The sequence below is a fragment of the Carcharodon carcharias genome, chromosome 19 (assembly GCF_017639515.1).
Source record: "Carcharodon carcharias isolate sCarCar2 chromosome 19, sCarCar2.pri, whole genome shotgun sequence".
Taxonomy (NCBI): domain Eukaryota; kingdom Metazoa; phylum Chordata; class Chondrichthyes; order Lamniformes; family Lamnidae; genus Carcharodon; species Carcharodon carcharias.
Genome location: NC_054485.1, coordinates 21,889,907 through 21,917,749, shown reverse-complemented (window position 1 = coordinate 21,917,749; position 27,843 = coordinate 21,889,907). Strand labels below are relative to the sequence as shown.

Here is a 27,843-nt window from a genome sequence, read left to right as displayed (position 1 = left end):
ACACTCCCAGCAATGTGATTGTTCCTTTTTTGTTTTTCAGTTCTACGCATATGGCTTCATTTGAGGAGCCTTCTAAGATGTCATCCCTCCTTACTGCTGTAATTGATTCCTCCATCAATATTGTGATACCCTCTCCTCTTTTACCTCTTTCTCTGTCTTGCCTGAAGACCCTATATCATGGAATATTGAGCTGCCAATCCTGCCCCTCTCTCAACCAGGTCTCTGTGACAGCAATGACATCATACTTCCATGTGTTAATTTGTGCCCTCAACTCATCTGCCTTATTCGTCAGACTCCTTGCATTAAAATAAATACCATCCAACCTTGCCAAACTCCCTTGTGCTTTAACTAGCTTATAATTTCTATGCCTTCCAGACTCACTTGCACTGTCTTCTAATTTTGGCTGTGCATCTCCCCCTGCTGAACCTCCTGTCAGGATCTCATCCCCCTGCCAAGTTAGTTTAAACTCTCCCCAACAGCACTAGCAAACCTTCCCGCAAGGATCTTGGTCCCATTCCGGTTCAGGTGCAACCCGTCCACCTTGCACAGGTCCCACTGCCCCCAGCAACGGTCCCAATGTCCCAGAAATCTAAAGCCCTTCCTCCTTCACCATCTCTCCAGCCCCATTCATCTGGACTAACCCCCTATTTCTATACTCACAAGCGCGTGGCACCAGAAGTAATCCAGAGATTACTACCTTTGAGGTCCTGTTTTTTTAATCTGCTCCCTAGCTCCCTAAATTCTGCTTGCAGGACCTCATCCCTCTTTCTACCTATGTCGTTGATACCAATATGCACCATGATCTCTGTCTGTTTGTCCTCCCCCTTTAGAATGTCCTGTAGCCGTTCAGTGACATCCTTGACTCTGGCTCCAGGGAGGCAACATACCATCCATAGCCACATCTATAGCTGCAGGAATGCCTGTTTGTTCCCCTTATTATTGAGTCTCCTACCACTGTTGCCCTTCCCCTCTTTTTCCTCCCTCCCATGCAGCTGAACCACTCACAGTGCCATGAGCGTGGCTGCACTCCCCAGAGGAACCATCATTCTCACCATTTTCCAACACAGAAAAATGGTTCTCGACCGAGATGCACCTTGGGGATTTCCTGACTACCTGCCTGACACCTTTCTTCTGACTAACGGTCACCCATTCCCTCTCTGTTTGCACTTCCGTAAGCTGTGGGGTGGCCACGTCTAAAAATGTGCTATCCACGAAACTCTCAGCCTTGTGGATGCACCTCAGTGCCTCCAGCTGCTGCTCAAACTCCGAAACTTGGAGCTCAAGTATCTGCAGCTGGTGGCACTTCCTGCACATGGTCAGTCAGAGCGCAAGGAACATCTAGGACTTCCCACATGTTGCAGGCGGTACATAACACGGGACTGAGCTGCCCTGTCATGCCTCTAGTTTAAAAGAAAACCCTTACTTTAACTTACATACAGTAAAAAAAAGTTAAGTTATTTATGTACCTTAAATAAAAACTAGAACTCTTATCTTTCCTTAGCTTAATCTATTTTAAACTGGAGAAAAACACTTATCCATTACTCACCAATCAGCTCTCACCTTTGTGCTGATGTCATTTTTTGATGCTTCCCCGCACTCACGCTAGTTCTGATCTCTCCGCCATTCCCTTGCGCTGTCTTGTGATGTCACTCTTCACTCCCAATGTGCCTCGCTTTTATTATGCCCCTTCCTATCTCCAGTACAAAACCCTTGGAGATCTCTGTGTTCATTCAATTCTGGTGTCTTGAGCATCCCCGATTTTAATCACTCCACCATTGGCTGCCGTGCCGTCAGCTGTCTAGGTCCTAAGTTCTGAAATTCCCTCCCTAAATCTCTCTACTTCGCTCTTCTCTTTTAAGTCAGTCCTTAAAACCTATCTCTTTAACCAAGCTTTTGGTCACCCATGCTGCTGTCTCCTTACATGATTCAGTGTCAAATTTTGTTTGATATGAAGCACTTTGGGGTTTCTTTTACCACATTAAAGAGGGTATATAAATGAATGTTGTTGCTGCTGTTGCCATAGATTGTTTAGATTTGCTTTGGGCTAGAAAGTGGAGAGTTTATTATGCACAAGTCACTTTAGATGAGAGTCCTTTACAGTATGAAGCTAAAATGTATTGGACAGTCAGTAATTACGCTCAAAACTCTGGCCATATGCAAAGTTTGGTCGAGAGAATCATTTCAAAGTTTCAGTCATTTCTAACTGATAACTTGGGGATTAATTAGCTCAGTTTTTATTTTGCAATCCAGAGAATACAAGTTCAAGTCCCACCAAGGCAGTTTGTGAATCTGATTTTGGTTTAAAATGTCTGGAATATCAGCATGAATTTTCATCACCGAGGTGGGTAGGAGGTGTCAGGAAAATTCCTGGCTCGGCCCGCCTGCCTCGGGAGAGAGGAGCCGCAAAGGAGGGATCTTCGTTGCTGTGGGGAGTGTGTGGGATGGAATCAGGCCAGCCAGCTCGAGAAGGAGGTCAGAGGTAGCCACAGGGATGCCAGGTGCCAAAGCCAGCTGTTTAGATGGGCAGCCAGTCTTTGTCCCAGTTAAAATAAAGACACAAAGGGCCTCCAGCCCTCACCCATCACACCTCCTCACCCCCGACACACTCCTTATGCCCTATCCATGCCCCCCCCATGCCCCCTACCAAACCCCTATGGCTCCTCAAACATCCTAAGTCAAGCTATGACCAGCCTCTTACACATCTCCTATGGTCTCGGGATTGGGACCAGTCCGCCATTTTTAAAGGGCTCCTGAGTCATTCCAACTCGGTGAAAATTCAGCCCATAAAGCTGGTATCCATAAAAATTACCTCGAAACTACCAGATTGATGTGAAAACCTTGTGGTTGAATGGTAAATGCCTTCTGAAGTGGCCTCGCAAGCTGTTCAGTTGTATCAAACTGATGCAAAGAATAACCAGGCCAGTGATTCAAAACACTGCCTCCCCATCACTAAGGAGGGCCAATAACTATGGCCCTGCCAGCGACACCCATTTCCTGAGAATTAACAAAAAACACAAAGGAAATCATTTTTCATGTTTCTCTTACCCTGACTGCTCTCCTGATGGAGCCGATGATGATGGGTTTGGTAGGAGGTGGTTTGGAGTCAGGATCTTCAGTCTCATCTTCAAATTCCTCTGACCAGGGATCCATCAACTCGATATCCTCCTCTCCAAATATGAACTTCTTCCCATTAAAATCTGACTTCTCATAGGCCACCCAGCTAAAGATGATCAGAACAAGGCCACAGGTTTTTTTTCAGATGTTTCTTTTGTAAAATGTTTCTTTTTACAATCACATGAACTCTCAGTGACGGGATCCACTGTAAATACAATTGCTTATTCCATCTCTCTGTCTATCTTGCATTGCTTTGGGGAAAAGGAGAGAGAGGACCAGGTCATGTAAAAATGGCATTGCCAACTTTGATTGGAGATATTTTTATCACATGATAAAATGCAAGAGCATGAACAGTGAATTTAACCTATTGATTGGAGGCTAGGGGATCCCAGCCCTCTCCTTCCCTGGCATTTAATGTGTGCATTTTCCAGAATGGTCCCAGGATAACGTTCTGAAGTGGGAAGCCTGGCCAATTCTTTCCCATTGTCAGCAATGTAAGCCATCCACCCCTCCCAACCAACCAGTCTACTGGTACTGAAGCCAACTGTAGCCCTGAGTGTAGTAGTAGGGTGTGGTACTTACAGGGTTAACGTGGAACTGAGTAAAGTACCGCCCACACAGTGATGTAAGAAGGCACATGACCCAGAGCCAGTGTCATTCTGGAGAGGGACAGAGATGTGAAAAGACCTAGGATGGATTCAGCTCCATACCTGTCCCTCTACTATATATGTTATATAGTTATGAGTTGTTAATAAAGACTTGCTTATAATATTCTCAAGATTACGAAGCCTACTTCATGTTTTCCGAAGCAGGATTCTTCATGGCAGCAGCATTCGGATCAAAAACCCTTACCTCACATGAACTAAAAACTAAGGAAAAGGACACCTTCAACGGATTCTGACCTGAAACAAGCTCCCAGCTGAAACTACAGACATGGAGAAAATTCACCAGAAAGAAAAAGCCCCAGCGAGAGAAGAGCTTGGGAGCAAAAACTTTTACTCCAGCATAAGACACCACTAAATCTCCCTTGGAAGTCCAGCTGCTCTGGCTGAGATCAGCTAACTTGCTGCCCATCCAGGCTCGAATCTATCTGTATGGTTCAGTACTAGAGTGACTGAGTCATGAACAAAGCTCATCAAGATACAGGGGGGGTTAAATTCACTGTTGTCTGCCCCCTCCTTCCAAGTAGCTTTACTCCCCCATGAACAAATAATGCAGGTCCAAGGAGCCAATGGAGGTCCATTGTGCTTCAGACCCCACCACAGTGAAGCCAGGGCTGCAGGAGGAGGCAGCTGCAGTTAAGTCTTCAAACCAATATTGCAACAAGAGACCTGAAGCAAGCACCGAGTCACGTACTTTCATATGCAGATGGCCTAATCACTGTTTCAGCAGTGGGTGAATCAAGGATACCTAATTTATCCTTTTGCAATATGGTAAGCAGTACACTTTCAGGTCACACAAGCCAAAACTTCAAACCCTTTATTCTGGAATCTTCGAAGGCAGTGTGGTACCTGAAAAAGGAGTCATACACACCCCAATTTAACCCCCTTAAATGCTAACAACCAATTTTAAACGCTATTTTTTTTACAACAAGAAAGAGAAGCAAGGGGAGAAAAAGAAATCACTGGAGCCAGAGGATTAGCAGTTAAACACCCTCCAAAAGGTAGTATGGCATTGACCAGTTGTGAAGTGTTTGCATTGGACTTACCATCCTCGAATAACTCTCACTGAAATCACAGCAGGAAAAGGCCATGACGAGCAATCAGGCACATCACAACTAATTTCTCTCTGAAAGCCGGTGAAGTTTGGCTTGTCGTAAATGATGATCTAAATGATGAGAGATAGGAGATCAAAAAGAGTCAGAAGTAGAGCGGAGTTGATCTGCTCCACAGACAGAACCAATGACAGGTGTCATCACTCACTTCTAGTTAAGCTTGTGAATCTTTGCTCATCACAAATGACATAGAATTACATAAAATTTATGATACATAAACAAGCCATTCAACCCAACCAGTCTACATCAGTGTTTATACTCCACACCAGCTTACTCCCACCATTCCTTTTTTAACTCCATCAGCATATCCCTCTATTTCTTCCTCATGTACTCATCTAGCTTCCCCTTAAATGCGTTAATGTTGTTTGCCTTAACTACTGCATGTGGCATGTGACACGAGGGTTATAACGTTGCGAAGAGTCCTAGTAAACCTGAGGCTTGGAGAATTTTAGAAGCTAGCAAAGGACAAACAAAAAATGCATGAAAGGGAAGAAAATGAATTCGAGTAAACAAACAAGAAATATAAAAACAGTTGGTAAAAGCTTCGGTAAAAGTATGCAAAAAGGAAGAGAAGGGTCATGAGGACTCGAAATGTCAACTCTTTTCTTCTCCGCCGATGCTGCCAGACCTGCTGAGTTTTTCCAGGTAATTCTGTTTTTGTTTTAGCAAAAATAAACGTTGGTCCCTTAGAGGCTGAGACAGGAGAAATTATAGTGGGGAATAAGGAAATGGCAGAGGCATTAGACAATCTTTGTATTTGTCTTCACAGTAGAAGACACACAAAGCATACCAAAAGTAGTGGGGAACTAAGGGGCTAATGAAATTGAAGAACTTAAAAGTAATTAATATTAATCAATTTTAATTTAAGGGGAGATGGTGGTGTAGTGGTAATATCACCGGACTAGTAGTCCAGAAGCCCAAACTAGTGCTCTGGAGACATGGGTCCAAACCCTACCATGGCAGCTGGCGGAATTTGAATACAATTCAATAAGTCTGGAATTAAAAGCTTGTCTGAGTAAGGAAACTATCATTGATTGTCATAAAAGCCCATCTGGTTCACTCATGTCCTTTAGGGAAGGAAATTTGCCATCCTTACCAGGTCTGGCCTACATGTAACTCCAAACCCACAGCAATGTGGTTGACTCTTAACTGCCCTCTGAAATGGTTGAGCAAGTCACTCAGTTCAAGGACAATCAGGGAAAAGCAACAAATGCTGGCCCAGCCAGTGATGCCCACATCTCGTAAAAGAATGAAGAAAAGTATCAGTAGAGAAAAAGTACTAGAGGAAGTTAAGGGATTAAAAGCTGACAAATTTCATGGACCTGGTGGCCCACATCCTAGTGTTCTAAAAGAGATGGTTGCAGAGATGGTGGATGCATGGTTGTGATCTTTCAAAAATCCCTAGATCCTAGAATGGTCCTAGTGGTATTCAAGAAAGCAGAGAGAAGACAGGGAACTATAGGCCAGTTAGCCTGACATCAGTCATGCGGAAAATGTTGGGAAACCAAGTAGGTTAATATGACATTTAGAAAATCAAAATATGAGTTGGCAGAGTCGACATGGTTTTATGAAAGGGAAATTGTACTGGACATATTTGACAAATTTATTTGAGTTTTTTTGAGGATTTAACTAACAGGGTATTTAATGGGGAGTCAGTAGATGTAGTACATTTGGATTTCCAAAAAGACATTCGACACAGAGCCATATAAAGATTATTACACAAGAGAAAGGTTCATGGAGTTGGGGAATTATATTAGCATACACAGAAGATTGATTGATGGACAGAAAGCAGACAAGAGGAATAAGCAGGGCATTTTAAAGTTGGCAGGCTATAACTAGTGGGGTGAGGCCACTGCTATTTACCATCTATATCAACGACTTTGATTAAGGGACCAAGAGCAATGGATCCAAGTTTTTTGATGATACAAAGTTGGGTGGTACAGTAAGCTGTAAGGAGGATAAAGTCTTGCTACAGTTAGACAGGGTTTTGGTGAGACTACTCCTGGAGTACAGTATACAGTTCTGGTCTCCATACCATAGGAAGGATATATTTGCCTCGGAGATGGTGCAGTGAATGTTCACTAGATTCATCCTAGATGAGAGATTGTCCTGTAATTTGTCAATAAATGCTGGCCCAGCCAGCGAAGCCCACATTCCGTGAATGAATAATAAAAAAAATGAGAAATGATTTCACTGAAACATGTAAGATTTTGAGGGGGCTTGATAGGTTAGATTATGAGAAGTTGTTTCCCCCTGTTGGAGAGTCTAGAACGAGGGGTGGCATAATTTCAGGATAAGGGTTTGAGCATGCAAGGTGGGATGAGGGGGAATGTCTTCATTCAGAGAGTGATGAATCATTGGAATTCTCTACCTCAGCGGGCTGTGGATGCTCAGTTGTTGAATCTATTCAAGCCCGATGAAGGTAGACTTTTGCACTCTAAGGCCAGAATATAACACTCGTTGAGTGGGTGTGTGCCCAACCCGAATGAGCATAAATTGAGACACGATGACATCAGGCGAGCATCCCAATGTCATTGCGCAGTCACGTGATATTTCAGTCTGTAGGCGCATGTGGAAGTCGGCAGCGCGCCCGCCAACAATTAAGAGACCTGTTAAGGCCATTAAAGTTATAACTGAATTCAATTTTACGTGAAAAGGCCAAACGGCCTTTGAATTTTTTAGGAAACCTCATCCACAGGCGGGATGAGGTTTCCAACAGCAAATAAAAGTAAAATAAAAATTTTTACATTTCATTAATAACATGTCCCTGCTCATGCGACAGAGTCACATGGGGGGACATGTTTCATAACATTTTAAAAATCTTTATTTTTAATTTTTCAGATCTACATCTCCCTGAGGCAGCTCTGTACCTCAGGAAGCTTTTCCAGCACACACTCACGTCCATGCGCGAACTTGCACCCTCGCCCTCCTCCCCCTCCCCCCACAGGCAGTACTCAGCGCTGAAGCTTGCGTTTCACACTGGACGGGCCTTAATTGGCCTGCCAGCATGAAATCATGGTCCGGCCCCGAACACTCCCGCCAAGCCCACCCGACGAGGGGAAAATTCCAACCTAAAGGAAGCAAGAGAGTGGGGTTCAGGCAGGAAGGTAAAGTTGAGGTCAAAGATCAGGCATGATCTTAATGAATGTTACAGTAGGGTCATGAGGCGTCTACTGCTCTTATTTCTTGTGTTTTTATGCTGTTGGTTTCCACATTCCCACTGCTCTGTGGGTAATGAGATTTCACTTGAATCCCCTGTTAGATTTATTAGTAACTACTTTTATATATGGCCCCAAACTTTAGATTCTCCTGCAAGTGGAAACATTTTCTCTACAATTGTACTACTGTAACTCCTTCATAACTTTAAAGACCTCTAAGAGGTCACCCTCTCAGTCTTCTCTTTACTAGAGAAATGACCCCCAGCCTATTCAATATTTTCTAATAGTTATAACCTCAATTTTCTTCTATTAACCACAGTAATCTTTCTTGCACCTTCCCTAATATCTCTGTATCCTCATTTATAATAGAGACTGAAACTGTTCCCAATATTTTGCTAAGTCACTAGACTAGCCCTAACCCAATTCTGATCGGTGAGCTGAGGGGTCATATTCCATAATAAAAGCCAAAAATGCTGGGTAACACTCAGCAAGTAAGGCAGCTTCTGTGGAGAAAGAAACATATTCCATGTTTCAGATCGATGGCAGATCTGATGAAAGGCTATCAACCTGAAACGTAGCACTGAATTGTGTACCCCCCTCCCCCTGCAGGTGGGCTTATTTCCTGTGGTGAGGGGTCACATAAAATGGAGTGGGAGCCCATCCCACCAGCTTCCCACCCACCCCCAAGCTCATCTCCATAGTACTGGGTGGGGGGGAGTGGGGGGGGCATTGCCCACTATATTAAACTGAGCAATTAAGGGTCAATTAGACTTGTTATCAAGCCTATTGACCCTAATAATATGCTGTCCAGGCCATACGTTTGGCGTGGGCAGCAGGATGGGAGCAGAAGCCCGGTTTTTACCTGAAAAGGTTAAAGGGCGCAAGGGGGGGTGCGGGTGGGTGGGGTTGCTCTTCAAGGGCTGCCCTTTGCCATTTATGGGGAAGCCCCCTTAGACTGCGTCCCCCTTCGTCCCTACCTGCTCCCTCTCTTAAACTCACCCCCTCCCCACCACAGCCCTTCTCCCTAACAATCCCAAACCCTCCCAGCCCAAGACCCTGGATTTACCTGCTCTGGGGATCCTAGGCCCTGGACTCCACTCCAAGCTTGCAGTCCTGGCACAGTGGGGTTGGCCGGTAGCTCCCGGGGGCGGATTTTCTGCCCTGCTGTGGGGCAGAAGTCCCACTCGGCCGTACAATGCTTTATCTCTATGGGGCTGGTCGGCCTGGAGCATGTTGGCTTCATGATTTCCGGCAGGATTGGGTGGGTGGGGGGAGGCATGCTGTCCGCCTCCCTGTAAAATTCAATCCATTAACTCAATTTCTCTTTCCACAGATGCTGTTTGCTTGATTTAATTGGCAGCTCCAATTCTTTTCACTTGAAGGACCAGTTTTGTCCCATTGTGAAGATCTGTCCACCTGATGACGGTGTGCAATTTATTCATATGTTCCTGGAAACTCATCTCTGCATTTGCGTGAGCGTGTTGCACGGCTGCTGTTTTGCTTTAATTCTTACATGACATTAGTTGGAAAGGATGAAGCTGAATTGTTTATCTAAGATTGGTTGGGCTTTGTATGAGCAAGTCCTTTAATCCATGCAGCAATTAAAACATCACCTGAGTCATAGCCAGGAAACCTGTTTTACTCTAATTAGAACTGTCGCTTCTAATATTTCTCAGTGTGTCAGGAGAGATACGTAAATAATCTGATTTTGTCCATTGAATTACAACATAGGAACAGGCCATTCTGCCCAACTAGTCTATGCTGGAGCTTATGCCCCTTACAAGCTATCTCCTGCCTTACATTATCTTACCTTATCAGCATATCCCTCTATTTCTTTCTCCCTCATGTGCTTACTTAGCTTCCCCTTGAGTATATCTATGCTTGAGTATTGCTGATAAAAAAGAGACATGCAATCAAAGCTTTTCGTCTTGCACTTACCACGACAGCTCACAAGAATTTTCCAACAGTTTTGGGCAGGGCCATCCCTGAGGGGGTGTAGAGCTTGGGGCAAATCACACTGTATGGACCCCCATAACATTTTTAGACAAGTTTCCCCTGGACGGATGGGCTCCTGAGCGTGTGTGTGAAAAGGAGAACCAGCAGCTTCCCAGCTACTGAGCACTTGGTTACAAGCACAGACTGCACTATTGACTGTGACAACTGTGACACATGTAAAACTACACCTTGCTTCCAAGGCTGAACACAATTGTTGGCTCTCCTTTCATTAAGGAGAAATCCATGATCTCTGTGGGATTCCATTAGAACATTTTTACTGACTCAGCCCACATCCCAACTAAAGAACAATTTTGGTCCCCTTATCTAAGGGAAGATATACTGGCATTGGGGCAGTCCAGAGAAGGTTCACTAGGTTGATCCCGGGTATGGATGGATTTTCTTATGAGGAGAGGTTGAGTAGGTTGGACCTGTACTCATTGGAGTTTAGGAGAATGAAAGGTGATCTTATTAAAACATAACATTCTTAAGGGGCTTTATAGGGTAGATGCTGAGAGGTTGTTTCCTCTGGTGGGGGTCTAGGACCAGAGGGCATAATCTCAGAGAAAGGGGGCACCCATTTAAAACAGAGATGAGGAGGGATTTCTTCTCTCAGAGGGTAGTGAATCTATGGAATTCTTTACCGCAGAGGGCTGTAGAGGCTGGGTCATTAAGTATATTCAAGGCTGGGATAGACAAATTTTTAATCAGTAAGGGAATCAAGGGTTATGGGGAAAAGGCAGGAAAGTGGAGTTGAGGATTATCAGAACAGCCATAGTATCAATGAATGGCAGAGCAGACTCGATGGGCCGAATGACCTAGTTCTGCCCCTATGCTCCTACGGCTTATGGTCCTATGGTCTAAGGTCGGAATTTTCCAGTCCCTCACGCCGGTGGGATCTTCCAGTCACGCCGACGTGTTTGGGTGAATGGAGATTTCAATGGCTCGCCGAACCTGCAATGGGGGGGAGTTGGTGGGGGGGGGGTTGGCAGAGAGGGCTGGAAAGGTTCGGCCTAAACGTCAGAGTGAGGGCATTCACTGTGCTCAACTTTTTAAAAAAAAAAATACAAATACAACGCAATAAATAATTCGACTTTTAAAAAAGTGACAGTCCATCTTCCAATGTTAAGCAAACGTTCATTGCAAATGCAACTGGAAGAAAAATAAGAAGCAGAGGGTTTCAATTGCCCGGGATCAAAAATAAACACAAGTGAGTGACTTACCCCGCAGGTTGGACACTATGCACTGAATGCTGGCTTTAAAGACACTAACTAGTTTGGAATAGTTCATCTTACCCCCCTGCATTAAATGAGAGTTGGAATAAAAGCCGCTCTGCCACTGCCACCGAGGTCAGCGCTGCTGTCTCTAGGGGTGACAGACGGTGCTGAGCCCGCGTCGTGCTTCTGGCCGCTGGACCTGCTGCCTTGACAGGGATTTATCCCAGTTCAGGTGGTTTTAACCTGCTTTCTCTTCTTTTGGAGAGGGGATACCAGCTTCGTTTATTCGCTTATATCCACCAGCTTAGAGTGTGAGAGACAGCGAATCAGCTGGTATGCACCTACAGACTGTATTACATCTGATGTCAAAGCACGGGGGTCCCCTCAAAGCGAGGGGCTTGTGACGGTCGCCCCGATTCACTGTACCATAGAGATGGCTCTGGTAATGGGGGAACAACAATTTATATTGCATGAGAAGAGAGTGTTGATTGGTTGGCAAGTGGACTCTGATTGGTGGAGGTGGGTCCACCAATCAGAGTCCACTTGCCAACCAATCAAACGCTCTTCTCATGCAATATAAATTGTTGTTCCCCCATTACTGTTGGAAAATTCTTGTGAACTGTCCTGATGAATATAAGACTAAAAACGGAGACAGCATGTCTCTACTTTTCAGCAAAACTCAAGTTATGTACTATCAAATGACTATTGGTATATCTATGCTATTCGCTTCAGTTATTCCATGTGGTGCCATGTTCCACATTCTAACCACTCTCTGCCTAAGGAAACTTCTCCTAAATTTCTTATTAATTTATTAGTGTCTAGCTTATATTTATGGCCTCTAGTTCTGGTCTCTTCCACAAGTGGGAACATCCAATCTATGTCTACCTACCAAACCTATTCATAGAATTAAAGACCTTCATCAGGTCATCTCTCAACCTTTCTTTTTCTAGAGAGAAGAGTGTGGAGAATCACTGCATGAGTTTGAGTATCGCTGGGATGAGGTTTGTTTTCAGTACATTGGCCGTTTGGGTGGAAGAATCTTTCAGCATCTCTCTACCTTGTGGCATCTGTCTGAAACTTTTAAAGCCTCCTCCCTTTTGATGTCTGAATCTCAGCCCTCTCTTCCGTAAAGCCTCTGGGAAATTTCATTACATGAATAGTCTTACTGGAGCAACCACACTTTGCTGAGAGAGGAAAAACTTGTCTATTCTTGTGCACAGGCTATAATTTTCTTAAAAAGCTGGGAACTTTCAGAGTATTTTGCAGAGGTTATTCAAAGCCATGAGCTTTCCTTGTAACACACTGAATTTTGCACTGACTGATTGTATTCTACCTATGACCTGCTCAGACTCCTAAAGGCAGTTTTCAGAAGTGTTTAGACATTTCTGTCCATAATCATTCTTTTAACCTTCTGCTTTGTTTTTATCTAAGTACTCATCCAGCTCTTCTTTATAAAAGGAAGTTAACTTACACAGCAGTAAGTACACCATTTGGCTCAATGATGAGAACATTCACCTGATGTCAGAAAGTATTGGGCTTAAACCAAAGTCCAAGCTGGTAATTTGGTTCCAGGGAATATTGCACTGTCAGAGGTGCCATCTTTCAGACACAATGTTAAACCGAGGTCCTGACAGTTAATTGTATAAATTAAGGTTAAGCTTAAACAGGTGGAGGGGCACTCATTGTATAATACTTGTGCAAATATTCTATATTTGCCATTGGTTTACAGAACGTTTAATGCATTGCTTCTTTGTATTAATAACACCTTTTGCATCTATAGTAGTGGCCAGGTGGTTAAGGCAATGGGTTAGAATTGCATTTGGGGTCTCCTCACACTTCATTCAAATACTGCTGATTCTATTCCTGATTGACTTGAGTAGCTCACTTGGTTTGACATCTTCCTCTGGTTGGGAAGGGCATGTGATCAAAATCTGTTCCAGGAGTTGGGAAGTATGGAAATAACATTTATCTGGCTTGATTTTTTTTTTAGGTACAATACCCTTTTAAAGAAGTTGTTCATCTAGTTAATTTGTTCTCTTGTTCATCAGTACTCAGAAGAGTATAAGAGACACTTCTCTTTCAAATGGGTTGATCATTTGTTTATTTTTATTTGTTTTCAAAAAGAGTATAAACATTTATTGATGCTGGTGGTGGGCTGCAGAGTTTAACGATTTACATTTGTAATGTCCTTGTGAAAAAATCCAAAACTGTAAGAAGTTTGGAGAAGTTTAAGACTATCTGCCTGCTCAGGCAGAGGTCAAAGATCCAAGATACTATTAAATGAAGAACAAAAGCGACCTCCTGTTGATGTGACAAACCATCCTCCTTCAAAACATTATCTGCTGATTCGCTTCACCTCTATCCATGGGACTTTGCTGTGTACAAACTGGTTATCACGATTACCCACCAAATAACTGATGGCAGGCACTGTGATGACACTTCAAAAAGTTATTGATTAGGAAGTCCTGAGCAGGTGAAAGGAACTATGATTCATTTTGATAAACTTCAGTTGCCCATGGGCTTGTGTAAAATAGAATCTCTTTATCAAATATAAACATTTTGCATTTTCTGGTTCACAGTTCATTGCTCTTAACTTTTCGTTCTAGTGGTAAATGTTTCTGCCATTTTTTTTCACTCATAGAATTTTACAGCAAAGGAAGAGGCCATTTGGCCCATTGTGCCTGATCCAGCTCTTTAAAAGCTATCCAATTTGTCTCATTCCCCTGCTCCTTTTCCAATAGCCCTGCAATTCTCTCCCAAGTATTTATCCTATTCTTCCTTGAATGTTATTACTAATACTGCTTCTATCATTCTTTCAGGAACATTTCAGATCATCATAACCTACTGCATAAAAAAAAAATCCTCCTCATTAACCCTCTGGCTCTTTTGGCAATTACAATGAATCTGTTTCATCTGGTTACTGAACCTTCTGACACTGGAAACTCCTTATTTACTTTTTCAAAACCCTTCACATCTCTCTTAAAAGTTCCCTTATCTTTATCTGCTCCAAGGAGAACAATCCTAGTTTCTCCAATTTCTACATGTAACTGAAGTCCCTCATTCCATTGTATCATTTTGGTCAATCTCCTCTGCACCCTTTCAAAGATTCTGACAACCTTCCTAAAATATGGTGTCCAGAACTATTTCATCGATTGAATTGCTCCAGGGGCGGTGGTGGGCTAGCAGTAATATCACTGGACTAGTAATCCAGAGGCTCAGTCTAATGCTCTGGGGACATAGTTGAAATCCCATCATTGCAAATGGTTGAATTTAAATTCAATCAATTAATCTGGAATTGAAAGCTACTCTTAGTAATGGTGACCATGGGATTGTCATAAAAACCCATCTGATTCACGGTCATTTAGGGGAGGAAATCTGCCATCCTTATCTGGTCTGGCCTACATTTAACTGTAGATCCACAGCAATGTGGTTGACTCTTAGCTGCTCTCTGAAACGGCCCAGTAAACCTCTCAGTTCAAGGGCAATTAGGGATGGGCAACAAATGCTGGCTCCGTCAGTGACACAAGTATTCCACGAAAGAATAAAGAATCTCTCTGAATGGCATCAATTTACTTAATGGCTTCAGATTATCAAGACTCTTGTTGGCTAAGGGTAGATGTTAACATGCACCTAGGCTATTTTTCTTTAAAATTGAGAAACCTCTGTCAAAGCCATCTGTCATGCCAGAGACCACTTGCTTGAAGAATTATCATGGAGGCAAGGTAGATCAAAAAGTGGTAGTTTTGTTGGTAGTTGGTCTTGTTTCTTTAAAAAAAAAACAGGTCCTGAACGAAGGGGAAACTGATAGGATGGGTGGGATGTTGCAGGGGGAAAGGCATGTTACTGGGAAAGAATGAGCCAGAATAGAAAATAGAGTGATGAGTCGGGGTTTCCACACAACAAAGAGGGAGCAGGAGGGTGTCACTGGGGCCCATAGAGGGTTATCAGATGAAATCTCCAAGGGCCACTGACCCTTGTAGGATCAATAAAAGAAACAAAGAAAGAGGATCAAGGCTACTTGAGGTGCACCCAGGCGAAACGTACATTTAGTTTGAATTGAACAGGGCTAAGAAACTTCCCATGAAATTTTTAATTCTTACCTTGCCAGGTCGTGGGTTAATTTTTCCCTGGTCCTTTGGTATGCGTTTCTGTAAAGCAAAATATATATGAAACTTTTGATTAATTAGAGCTGTTTCACAGTGAATGACACCAGCTCCTGTCAAGTGGGCACTGAGGGTTGAAATAGAGGGTGTGACTATAGTATTCATAATCAAAGAATTAGCTTGGATGTCAAGAATAATTCTTCTCCCAGAAAATTGAGTAGACACACACACACAAAATTAAAAAAAAAAATCATTACTTTGCTTTAATCAGCTGCATCAACATTCCCTGGAGCCCCACTGATGGTTAAACCATTTAAGTCAAAAGAGCCTGGAGTGATAATTGGGATTAGTTAATTAATGCAAAATGGAAAACACAATGGAAAGTAGGTGTGGCTGATATCCTGCTCAGAGTTAATAATCTCACTCAGGGCAGTGACCAAAATGGCAAAATTAGCCGTGATAAAAAGAAGATAAAAGGATTCCTGTTCCTCATTACAATCAAGTGACTCCTTTCAGAATGTGCACAGGTGAGGATGTTGTAGCAAGGGCAGGATTGGGCTCAGTGCTGATAGATTTCATAGACAAATGACTTGTCAACACTTACTTCTAGGTGGATACTTGAAGAATGGTCACTTAGGTGAGGTACAGGAGGGTAAACATCTCTTATGTGGCCATAATCTAGCAAGAGTTAATATCAGAGGGTGCATAAAACGGACAATGAACCTATACACCCTCCCATGATTTTTTTCCTTTGGAAAGCTTATAAATCTATCATAATAAATATTACTTGAATAGCCACTTAGAAGCAATTACCCTCTTAAAAGCTCACACATCTGTTGAAATAAACAAGCACACATTCCCCTTGACAGCTGTGTCAGCAAACCCTCCTGAGCAGAATCAATTAGAGTCTTTGAACACACCCAGAAGCTCAGCCAACTGGCAAAGCTTTGAAACAGCCAAACAGACGGCAGAGGTGAACTTAAAAGGGAAAATCAAAACAATGGGGACATTTCACACTCTCAGAAATGGATTTCAATATTGTACAATACATAATAGCACTTTATCCAGTAGATAATGTACAATATAGGGTATAATGTATCTTAATACATCTGAAGACTTTTCTACTTTTGCATTTTTAAAGCCCACCTGACGCACTTCAGCCCTGTGTCAGGACAGAAAAATCTAGCCCTTGGAGTTAGTTCCCAGGGACACAGGGGGCCAGAGCAGTGGCAGCCAATGGAGTGGCATGGGAATGGTAGAATGGATATGGGCTGGTTTATGTCAAAACATCTTGAGCAAAAATTGGACCTCAGGCAGAAAATGGAACAATCTAACCGAGGAACAGTTTCAAAATAATTCCCCTCCTTTCCTCCATTTCCCATTCCTATTTTCTTCCCTCCTTCCCTGAAAGCACTAAATGAAACTTTCGATTCTGACGGGGAGTAGAACAGGCAATAGATCATTGGCTGCCCGTTATATACCCTCGCCTGATTCTGATTGTGGATGGCATTCTGGGATGTTTCTGTATATGTGGAGTGCTGCAGAGATGCAAGGTCTCACTAGTTTTATTTCCTGTGTTTATTGAATAATGCCAAATCCAAAGAAGCCATATTATGTGGCAAAACTAACTCCATGTTCTGTCAGCATGTCTGCACTTTCCTTGAGTTGACTTTGGTTCTACTCCTGGAGAGCAGTCGCTACAGGCTGAGTTTACATATGTAGATATCCAGCTCCACAGAAAGAGTGGTTTGGTGACATATTTTTCAACATTGATCTCATGCAGGGTGAAAATTCTCTAAATTCCACTGAACTACATCAGAGCACAGGTATTAACTTGGGTACCCAAAGGGCATTTATCATTATGCAAACATGCATATATATATATATATATATATATATATATATATATATACACACATATATATATATGATATATATATATATATATATATATATATATATATATATATATATATATATATATATATATGATATATATATATATATATATACACATATACATATATATGATATATATATATATATATAATATATACCATTTTCATTAAATGTTTAGAAAAAATTGCATTGCCTAGAGAGAGAAAGAATCATGTATCTTAATCATGATGAAATTTGTTACAAGTGAAAGATTTTATGCACTTTCTGGTGATATGTTTTAACTCCTTCATCAGTGTGTCAAAAAATGGACAACGATGATTCAAGTCTTCAACGAGTCCCAAATATACGTAAGTTACTAATGCTTGCTTAGATACCAGCTGCTGCTGGGATACAGGCATTACAGGGGGTAAGTCAACCTCACTACCTCACCTATGTAGCCACTCTTTCTTTGGAAGCCTAGGGAATGAGTATCAAAAGGCTATTTGGTAGTGGGTAGCATCACAACTAAGCTGATCCTCTTCTCACCTGATGCCCAAACCCAAGTGATTTCCGACAGGTGTGACAAGATAGCCCTGGAAACTCTAGTCAACATCTTCCTGCCCATCCAGGGACTCTGGAGTAACTCTATGGACTCTATTACCAACATACCACCCATAGACTGAGCTAGGAATTTTGTCTTTATGGGTCACTACACTAAATGATGCATTTCCTGGTCTGCAATCTAAGTTAGTTCTCCAGAATTGTCCTGGAGTCTCCAGGAATTGAAAACTGATCTCCAGGTTTCTGGTCCTGAAGAAATATCATCATGCCATTAACAAAATTGTGGTGTTTTTTTTTCTCCTCATTCTTTGAACATTTTCACTTACTAGATACTGAAATATTGGAGGTGGGAATAAAAAACTGTTTGGTTGAAGTTGAGAATCATCCAATTGGGTAAAGAAAGAGTTCATTCATTTCCCAATCAGTGTGGCTGCAAGGGTGGCTGTGTTAGTGCAAGAGTGTGGGGGTGGGGTAATTGACGACGGGCGGTCGTGTGATGAAACCTTTATGAATACATTCAATGAAAGTTAGGAACCCTATGTGATATGCTTTGTTTCTTGTTTGGAGGAAGGGATGCTCCCCAGACACCTCCTGATGCAGCTCTTTGACTGGTTAGAGATTGGGAGCAACACAAATGCAAAATGTGAGCAGACCAGTCATCCAGTTAGCATTGGTCTTGCCAATAGATACAATTTATTGATACCATGGCATGGATCCAATTAACAGTATTGAGGCATTCAGACAAGGGGTATTGGGTCAAGTATGAATAAATTGCTGTTTCAGAGTTGGTGAGATAAGCTAAAGGTGTGCCCTAGAGTATGTGTTAGGACCTAGCTCATCACATACATAAGTAATTTTGGAATGGGCATGGAGGACCAATATCAAAAGTTGCTGAAGATATCAAATTAAAGGGCACAGCAAGTGTGAGGGTGGTGGAGGAAGACGAAGGAAGGTTAGGGGTGGGAATAGGCAAATTATTAGGAAAATGCATGGAATCCCTGTATAGTGATCAGGAATGGGAATTGTCGGGAAAAAAACAGAGGGGATAAACTTTCTACTCACCCATACATCTGGAAAAGCTGTGATTGTTCTTGGTTTTCCATTAGCAATTGCATGCTGGCCTAAATCAGAAGGTAAAGAAATTCTGCTGGACTGAAGTTTCCTGCTAGTATCTGACAGACTGGAGTACCCAGTCATCAGCCTTTCAGAGATGCTAGAGGGCAGACTGGGCCTTCTAGTATCCATCAAACCCCCTTCAAACATACTAGCGATGAAAGTTGTTGGTTGCTGGTCAGTGGCCATTGTTGTTGTGCTGCCACCTTCATATGACAAACTTCTGTGTATAAGATTTGGCAATGTAGTCGATGGACTTATTGAACTCGCAGTTATTGATTTCAGGCTATGATCCGATGAGCTAGAGAAAGATTCTAGGGGTTTCTTATAGTTGGAGTACAACATGCTGTTACTAAGTCGAGACCATTTGTTTTCTGCACCAAGGGGCTCTTTGTTTTCTGAATTTGCATTGAATGCCAGGTTGGTCCTTCCCAGAAGACTCGATTGAAAAACTATGCTGTTCTCCGCAGATGCACGTTGGATGCCAATTCTGGGCTTCTCCTCGAGTTGCATCTTCATCATCTCCAGAGGGGTGAGAATTTCTTTTTTTGGAGTCTTTGAGAAATCTATTCGAGGGACTGGTGAAACAGGTTGGGAAGGGAGGCTTGACAAAGGCTTTCCATCAGTAACCAGAATGCCTGACAGCTGCTGTGGTTTCTCAGCGTTTGGAGAAGATAGAGGATTCTTTGGGTTGGTTTGATCCTCTTCTATTGGAGGCAATGTGGCAAAAGGAGGAGAGATGCAAAGTGTTCTCTGGTTTCTAGGTCCTTTGTTACGACTCAAGAGCATTGGAGAATCCAAGTTACGAATGGCATCTGCAAACCCATCTATTTCTGATAGACCATCAGGGTCGTCTGAGACATTTGCGGGCCATTTGTCTCTTTGATTTTGAATGAAGGTGTTAGTGGAAGACAGTTCATTCTCTAGAATGAGGCTTCCAGTTGGTTGGAGTTGTTGATCACCACTTTCCTCTTGACCTGTCTTCTCGGATGTATACCTGAATGTCTGTGCTTGAGACCCTGGATTAACTACGATGAAGCTTCTGGCCTGGAAGTCTTTTGAATCCTCTGCAGGATTTTGAACAACAGCAGTTTTTGAATCGAGAAGAGGCTTTTCAATGGTGTCGGCTTTGAAGGAGTCCAAAGAGTATTTTAGAGTTTTTTGAAGTGACCCATTTTCAGAATTTAGGAGAGGGGATTTAATTGGCTGTGGTCCAGGGACTTGATCCAATTTCAACCTGGCAGGTACACTTTCCTCACTAATTGGAGAGTGACGCATTTCAGAAATAAGACCATTCTGATCAGGGTTCAGTTGATGGAGAGTATTTATCAGTTGAGCACGTCCAGAGGAATTCACATTCTGCAACACATCACCTCTATCAAGTTGAGACTCTTTGCTGGGTTGCTGAGCTGAATCACTTCCAATTTCCCTGACGTACAGAACCGAATTCATGGTGCTGTGGCTGCCAATGTGTTCTGCACTGCTGCTCTGTGTTGGATTGCCTGACAGAGGGAGATCACTTCCATTCACAACACTGCCTTCAGAAACTTTGTTTCTCGAATCTGCAATGCTCAATCGCAAGAAGCTATCTGGCGATCCTGACATTCCACTCCTGTCGTCACTGGGCCCTCCATTACTCTGTTGCTGCACTCTGCTGTTTGAGGTAAGTGAGGAGTCAGGACTCCCCGCAATTTGAGAAGACACATCTGTGGAAAGGTGCTCAGCAGTTTCAGCTCCTAGTTGGCTGCTAGTGCTCATTGTCCCAAAGTTATCAATTCCCACTTTTCTTGTATTCTCTCGGTTGCTTTCTACGCCTCCTGCTTGCTGAACTGGCCGTGGCAAGCTCACTAACTTTAGAAGACTTGTTTGGCTGAAAGAAACATTAAATAGTTTGCTTTTAGAAAGTGTTTCGTCACAGACATTCAAAACACAAGTACGCTAGATTCAATGCTTCAAAGAGAGAGAACACTTTCATTTATTGAAAAAAACTGTGTCCATAACCTGGGGATTTTTTTTCAGTGGAGAAGAGAATGCTGACAAGAGACCTGATAGTGCTCTTTAAAGATTATGAAGGGAATCTCTCGGGTACATGTGAAGAAAATATTTCCACTTGTGAGGAATCCAAAACAAGAGACCATGAATTTATTAGTGACTCTGTCTGTAAAGACGCACAGTGCAATGAAACTAGGCAAGCTCAATCCAAAGCACAGAATGCCTTCACATTCGACAATAACTCCTCAAACTCTCGCACCAACCCTCAGTCCCTCCTCAAATACTCACACCGACCCTCAGTCCCTCCCCAAACTCTCACATCGACCCTCAGTCCCTCCTCAACCTCTCACATCGACCCTCAGTCCCTCCTCAACCTCTCACATCGACCCTCAGTCCCTCCTCAACCTCTCACATCGACCCTCAGTCCCTCCTCAACCTCTCACATCGACCCTCAGTCCCTCCTCAAACACTCACATCGACCCCCAGTCCCTCCCCAAACTCTCGCAACGACCCCCAGTCCCTCCCCAAACTCTCGCTATGACCCTCAGTCCCTCCTCAAACTCTCGCTACGACCCTCAGTCCCTCCTCAAACTCTCGCACCGACCCTCAGTCCCTCCTCAAACTCTCGCACCGACCCTCAGTCCCTCCCCAAGCTCTCGCACCGACCCTCAGTCCCTCCCCAAACTCTCACACCGACCCTCAGTCCCTCCCCAAACTCTCACACCGACCCTCAGTCCCTCCCCAAACTCTCACACCAACCCTCAGTCCCTCCCCAAACTCTCACACCGACCCTCAGTCCCTCCCCAAACTCTCACACCGACCCACAGTCCCTCCCCAAACTCTCACACCGACCCTCAGTCCCTCCCCAAACTCTCACACCGACCCTCAGTCCCTCCCCAAACTCTCACACCGACCCTCAGTCCCTCCCCAAACTCTCACACCGACCCTCAGTCCCTCCCCAAACTCTCACACCGACCCTCAGTCCCTCCTGAAACTCTCAAACCGACCCTCAGTCCCTCCCCAAACTCTCACACCGACCCTCAGTCCCTCCCCAAACTCTCACACCGACCCTCAGTCCCTCCTGAAACTCTCACATCGACCCTCAGTCCCTCCTCAAATACTCACATGACCCTCAGTCCCTCCTCAAACTCTCACATCGACCCTCAGTCCCTCCCCAAACTCTCACACCGACCCTCAGTCCCTCCCCAAACTCTCACACCGACCCTCAGTCCCTCCCCAAACTCTCACACCGACCCTCAGTCCCTCCCCAAACTCTCACACCGACCCTCAGTCCCTCCCCAAACTCTCACACCGACCCTCAGTCCCTCCCCAAACTCTCACACCGACCCTCAGTCCCTCCTGAAACTCTCAAACCGACCCTCAGTCCCTCCCCAAACTCTCACACCGACCCTCAGTCCCTCCCCAAACTCTCACACCGACCCTCAGTCCCTCCTGAAACTCTCACATCGACCCTCAGTCCCTCCTCAAATACTCACATGACCCTCAGTCCCTCCTCAAACTCTCACATCGACCCTCAGTCCCTCCTCAAATACTCACATCGACCCTCAGTCCCTCCTCAAATACTCACACCGACCCTCAGTCCCTCCCCAAACTCTCACACCGACCCTCAGTCCCTCCCCAAACTCTCACACCGACCCTCAGTCCCTCCCCAAACTCTCACACCGACCCTCAGTCCCTCCCCAAACTCTCACACCGACCCTCAGTCCCTCCCCAAACTCTCACACCGACCCTCAGTCCCTCCCCAAACTCTCACACCGACCCTCAGTCCCTCCCCAAACTCTCACACCGACCCTCAGTCCCTCCCCAAACTCTCACACCGACCCTCAGTCCCTCCCCAAACTCTCACACCGACCCTCAGTCCCTCCCCAAACTCTCACACCGACCCTCAGTCCCTCCCCAAACTCTCACACCGACCCTCAGTCCCTCCCCAAACTCTCACACCGACCCTCAGTCCCTCCCCAAACTCTCACACCGACCCTCAGTCCCTCCCCAAACTCTCACACCGACCCTCAGTCCCTCCCCAAACTCTCACACCGACCCTCAGTCCCTCCCCAAACTCTCACACCGACCCTCAGTCCCTCCCCAAACTCTCACACCGACCCTCAGTCCCTCCCCAAACTCTCACACCGACCCTCAGTCCCTCCCCAAACTCTCACACCGACCCTCAGTCCCTCCCCAAGCTCTCACACCGACCCTCAGTCCCTCCCCAAGCTCTCACACCGACCCTCAGTCCCTCCACAAGCTCTCACACCGACCCTCAGTCCCTCCCCAAACTCTCACACCGACCCTCAGTCCCTCCCCAAACTCTCACACCGACCCTCAGTCCCTCCCCAAACTCTCACACCGACCCTCAGTCCCTCCCCAAACTCTCACACCGACCCTCAGTCCCTCCCCAAACTCTCACACCGACCCTCAGTCCCTCCCCAAACTCTCACACCGACCCTCAGTCCCTCCCCAAACTCTCACACCGACCCTCAGTCCCTCCCCAAACTCTCACACCGACCCTCAGTCCCTCCCCAAACTCTCACACCGACCCTCAGTCCCTCCCCAAACTCTCACACCGACCCTCAGTCCCTCCCCAAACTCTCACACCGACCCTCAGTCCCTCCCCAAACTCTCACACCGACCCTCAGTCCCTCCCCAAACTCTCACACCGACCCTCAGTCCCTCCCCAAACTCTCACACCGACCCTCAGTCCCTCCTGAAACTCTCACATCGACCCTCAGTCCCTCCCCAAACTCTCACATGACCCTCAGTCCCTCCCCAAACTCTCACATGACCCTCAGTCCCTCCCCAAACTCTCACATCGACCCTCAGTCCCTCCCCAAATACTCACACCGACCCTCAGTCCCTCCCCAAACTCTCACACCGACCCTCAGTCCCTCCCCAAACTCTCACACCGACCCTCAGTCCCTCCCCAAACTCTCACACCGACCCTCAGTCCCTCCCCAAACTCTCACACCGACCCTCAGTCCCTCCCCAAACTCTCACACCGACCCTCAGTCCCTCCCCAAACTCTCACACCGACCCTCAGTCCCTCCCCAAACTCTCACACCGACCCTTAGTCCCTCCCCAAACTCTCACACCGACCCTCAGTCCCTCCCCAAACTCTCACACCGACCCTCAGTCCCTCCCCAAACTCTCACACCGACCCTCAGTCCCTCCCCAAATTCTCACACCGACCCTCAGTCCCTCCCCAAACTCTCACACCGACCCTCAGTCCCTCCCCAAACTCTCACACCGACCCTCAGTCCCTCCCCAAACTCTCACACCGACCCTCAGTCCCTCCCCAAACTCTCACACCGACCCTCAGTCCCTCCCCAAACTCTCACACCGACCCTCAGTCCCTCCCCAAACTCTCACACCGACCCTCAGTCCCTCCCCAAACTCTCACACCGACCCTCAGTCCCTCCCCAAACTCTCACACCGACCCTCAGTCCCTCCCCAAACTCTCACACCGACCCTCAGTCCCTCCCCAAACTCTCACACCGACCCTCAGTCCCTCCCCAAACTCTCACACCGACCCTCAGTCCCTCCCCAAACTCTCACACCGACGCTCAGTCCCTCCCCAAACTCTCACACCGACCCTCAGTCCCTCCCCAAACTCTCACACCGACCCTCAGTCCCTCCCCAAACTCTCACACCGACCCTCAGTCCCTCCCCAAACTCTCACACCGACCCTCAGTCCCTCCCCAAACTCTCACACCGACCCTCAGTCCCTCCCCAAACTCTCACACCGACCCTCAGTCCCTCCCCAAACTCTCACACCGACCCTCAGTCCCTCCCCAAACTCTCACACCGACCCTCAGTCCCTCCCCAAACTCTCACACCGACCCTCAGTCCCTCCCCAAACTCTCACACCGACCCTCAGTCCCTCCCCAAACTCTCACACCGACCCTCAGTCCCTCCCCAAACTCTCACACCGACCCTCAGTCCCTCCCCAAACTCTCACACCGACCCTCAGTCCCTCCCCAAACTCTCACACCGACCCTCAGTCCCTCCCCAAACTCTCACACCGACCCTTAGTCCCTCCCCAAACTCTCACACCGACCCTCAGTCCCTCCCCAAACTCTCACACCGACCCTCAGTCCCTCCCCAAACCTTCACACCGACCCTCAGTCCCTCCTCAAACCCTCACACCGACCCTCAGCCCCTCCTCAAACTCTCACACCGACCCTCAGCCCCTCCTCAAACTCTCACACCGACCCTCAGCCCCTCAAACTCTCACACCGACCCTCAGTCCCTCCCCAAACTCTCACACCGACCCTCAGTCCCTCCCCAAACTCTCACACCGACCCTCAGTCCCTCCCCAAACTCTCACACCGACCCTCAGTCCCTCCCCAAACTCTCACACCGACCCTCAGTCCCTCCCCAAACTCTCACACCGACCCTCAGTCCCTCCTCAAACTCTCACACCGACCCTCAGTCCCTCCCCAAACTCTCACACCGACCCTCAGTCCCTCCCCAAACTCTCACACCGACCCTCAGTCCCTCCCCAAACTCTCACACCGACCCTCAGTCCCTCCCCAAACTCTCACACCGACCCTCAGTCCCTCCCCAAACTCTCACACCGACCCTCAGTCCCTCCCCAAACTCTCACACCGACCCTCAGTCCCTCCTCAAACTCTCACACCGACCCTCAGTCCCTCCCCAAACTCTCACACCGACCCTCAGCCCCTCCCCAAAGTCTCACACCGACCCTCAGTCCCTCCCCAAACTCTCACACCGACCCTCAGTCCCTCCCCAAACTCTCACACCGACCCTCAGTCCCCCCCTAAACCCTCACACACTCGCTCCTCAAGCTCCCTCACAAACTGAGGAGTAAATCTTCAAACTCCCACACAATAACTTAACACTCTTAGGTACTTTCAGGAACTCATCAGACGATATCCTCTAGAACAGCGGTTCCCTTATCCCTTAAAGCCACTGACCTGGAAGTTCCCCTCCAAGCCACTCACTATGCTGACTTGTAAATATATCGCCATTCCTTCATTGTCGCTGGGTCAAAATCCTAGAACTCCCTTCCTAACAGCACTGTGGGTGTACCTACACCACAGGGACTGCAGCGGTTCAAGAAAGCAGCTCACCACCACCTTCTCAAGGGAAACTAGGGATGGGTAATAAATGCTGGCCCAGCCAGCGAAGCCCACACCCCATGAATGAATTTTTAAAAAAATTCGCAGAACATCAACTTCCTCTGACAGTGCAGGAGATGCATTTTTCTGTAAGTTTATTTAGACTATAGCTTGCGGCGCACCCTCCCAGCCTGGGCATCAGTGGGGTGGCAGCTACTGCCTCAAGTCTCCACAGCCGCTGTAAACCTCACAATAAAGCAGGGTACCAGTAATCACAGTGATAAAACAACAGCAACGGTCACATCAATAACACCCCTTCAAACCACCAGGTTTCTAACAAAATCTCACAGGAGCAGATTAAAACATTTACGAGAGAGAGTAGACCCAAATAAAATACTTTGGCTTTTTTTTTTAAACAAAAAATAAAAAAAAAGATGTGTTGTAGGTTTGTTTGTCCCGGCCGTGTGTGTGTGTGTGTGTGGAGCACCCACCTTTCAGTGTGGGGGTCGGGGGTTTTGTCCAGGATGCGGCTGTAGCCTGGGTCCCGCGGGGGGAGAGCTGTGATGTGTCCCTGGTGATGTTTCCCGATCTCTCCTCTCGTCCCGCATCCCAGCTCGGGGTAGTGGCTGGGTAGACGGAGAGGCGTGCCCGGTACACCCGCCGCATTCCTGTGGCATTCCTCAGCCTGTGCAGTCGGAACTGGCCCCGCAGGTTTCTCCTGTTCCGGGGAGCTCGTCTCTGCCATGTGCACCTGGTCGGATTCCGCTGTGCCAGGGCCAGCCTCCTCCCTCCCCAGCCTTGGTCAGGGTGATGGTGATGTCCTCTTTAGTCCTGGCTTTATCCAGGGGCTGCCTCCCTGTGGGGGGGCGGGGGGGGGCACCGAGAGACTCAAGAGCTCCCACCCCCCCAGCGCTGACCGGACTGCGGCTGGGTCAGGGAGGGAGGGTCACTGTGGGTTCCTGGAGCTGGGGTTTCACAGGCAGGGCGGCCTCCTCTTTATCTGAGTGAGTATATGAAGTGCCCCCCACCCACCCAGCCCAGCCAAGCCAAGCCAAGCCAAGCCAAGCCAAGCCAGGCCAGGGAGTTCCTGCTCTGTAAGAGAGACGGTGGGGGACCTGGTATGGCGTTGGGTGTCAGGAATGTGGTGACACTGGATGCTTTCAGGGTGCGATCCGAGTCTCCCTGCCGCCGAAACTCGGCTCTGACACTACCGAGCATCTGGCTCATTGGCCACCCCTCCCCTCCCCTCCCCGGCCAGGCTGTGTGGACAGTGAGGCCGCCCCACCCCACCCTACCCCACCCTACCCTCCTGGCCAATCCCGGGTCTCTGATGGTCCCTTCGCCGATTGCCTGCCTGGCCCCGCTGCTACCTCGCTGGGCAAAGGCACTGACACAGCCCCGGGGGTGGGGGTCTGGCACCTCTCTCTTTCAACCCTTCCTGCCGGCCCACACCTCCAAACACGCTCAAAATGCTCCCCACCCCACCCCACCCCCTTCTCAGGTCCGTCTCGGAGAAGCTGAAATAACGTTTCTATAAAAAAAAAACAAAGAAAACATAAAGGACATTCAAAGTGGGCTTAACATGAACACAGCTGGCCTGAAGAAATTGTCTCCCTCAGTGTGGTGAATTTCCATAGAACTGTCAGAGTCAACGAGTTAATTGTTAATAACGTTGTAGATGTGTCGCGCGTGTATTTGTCTCTCCCCGAGTTATATTGAAAATTCTTGGAGAGCCATGTTCACCAACAAAACCTCCCTCCCCACTGTTCAGATCCCTCCATGGCCTCTCTCCTCCCTATCCCCGCAACCTCCTCCAGCTCTACAACCCGCCGAGATCTCTGCACA

General features: G+C 46.5%; 1 protein-coding gene across 1 annotated transcript in view; it reads right to left on the bottom strand.

The window, feature by feature from the left end:
* Positions 1 to 26,743, bottom strand: part of LOC121291171 (beta/gamma crystallin domain-containing protein 2-like) — a 53,929-nt gene extending 27,186 nt beyond the window's left edge. Inside the window, exons 1-5 of the mRNA XM_041212262.1 lie at positions 26,490 to 26,743; positions 18,860 to 20,780; positions 15,356 to 15,403; positions 4,823 to 4,941; positions 3,046 to 3,220 (exon numbers count right to left, since the gene is read on the bottom strand). Coding sequence (XP_041068196.1) covers positions 3,046 to 3,220; positions 4,823 to 4,941; positions 15,356 to 15,403; positions 18,860 to 20,780; positions 26,490 to 26,743 — 2,517 coding nt within the window. The remainder of the gene's footprint in view (positions 1 to 3,045; positions 3,221 to 4,822; positions 4,942 to 15,355; positions 15,404 to 18,859; positions 20,781 to 26,489) is intronic.
* Between the last annotated feature and the right edge of the window lie 1,100 nt (positions 26,744 to 27,843).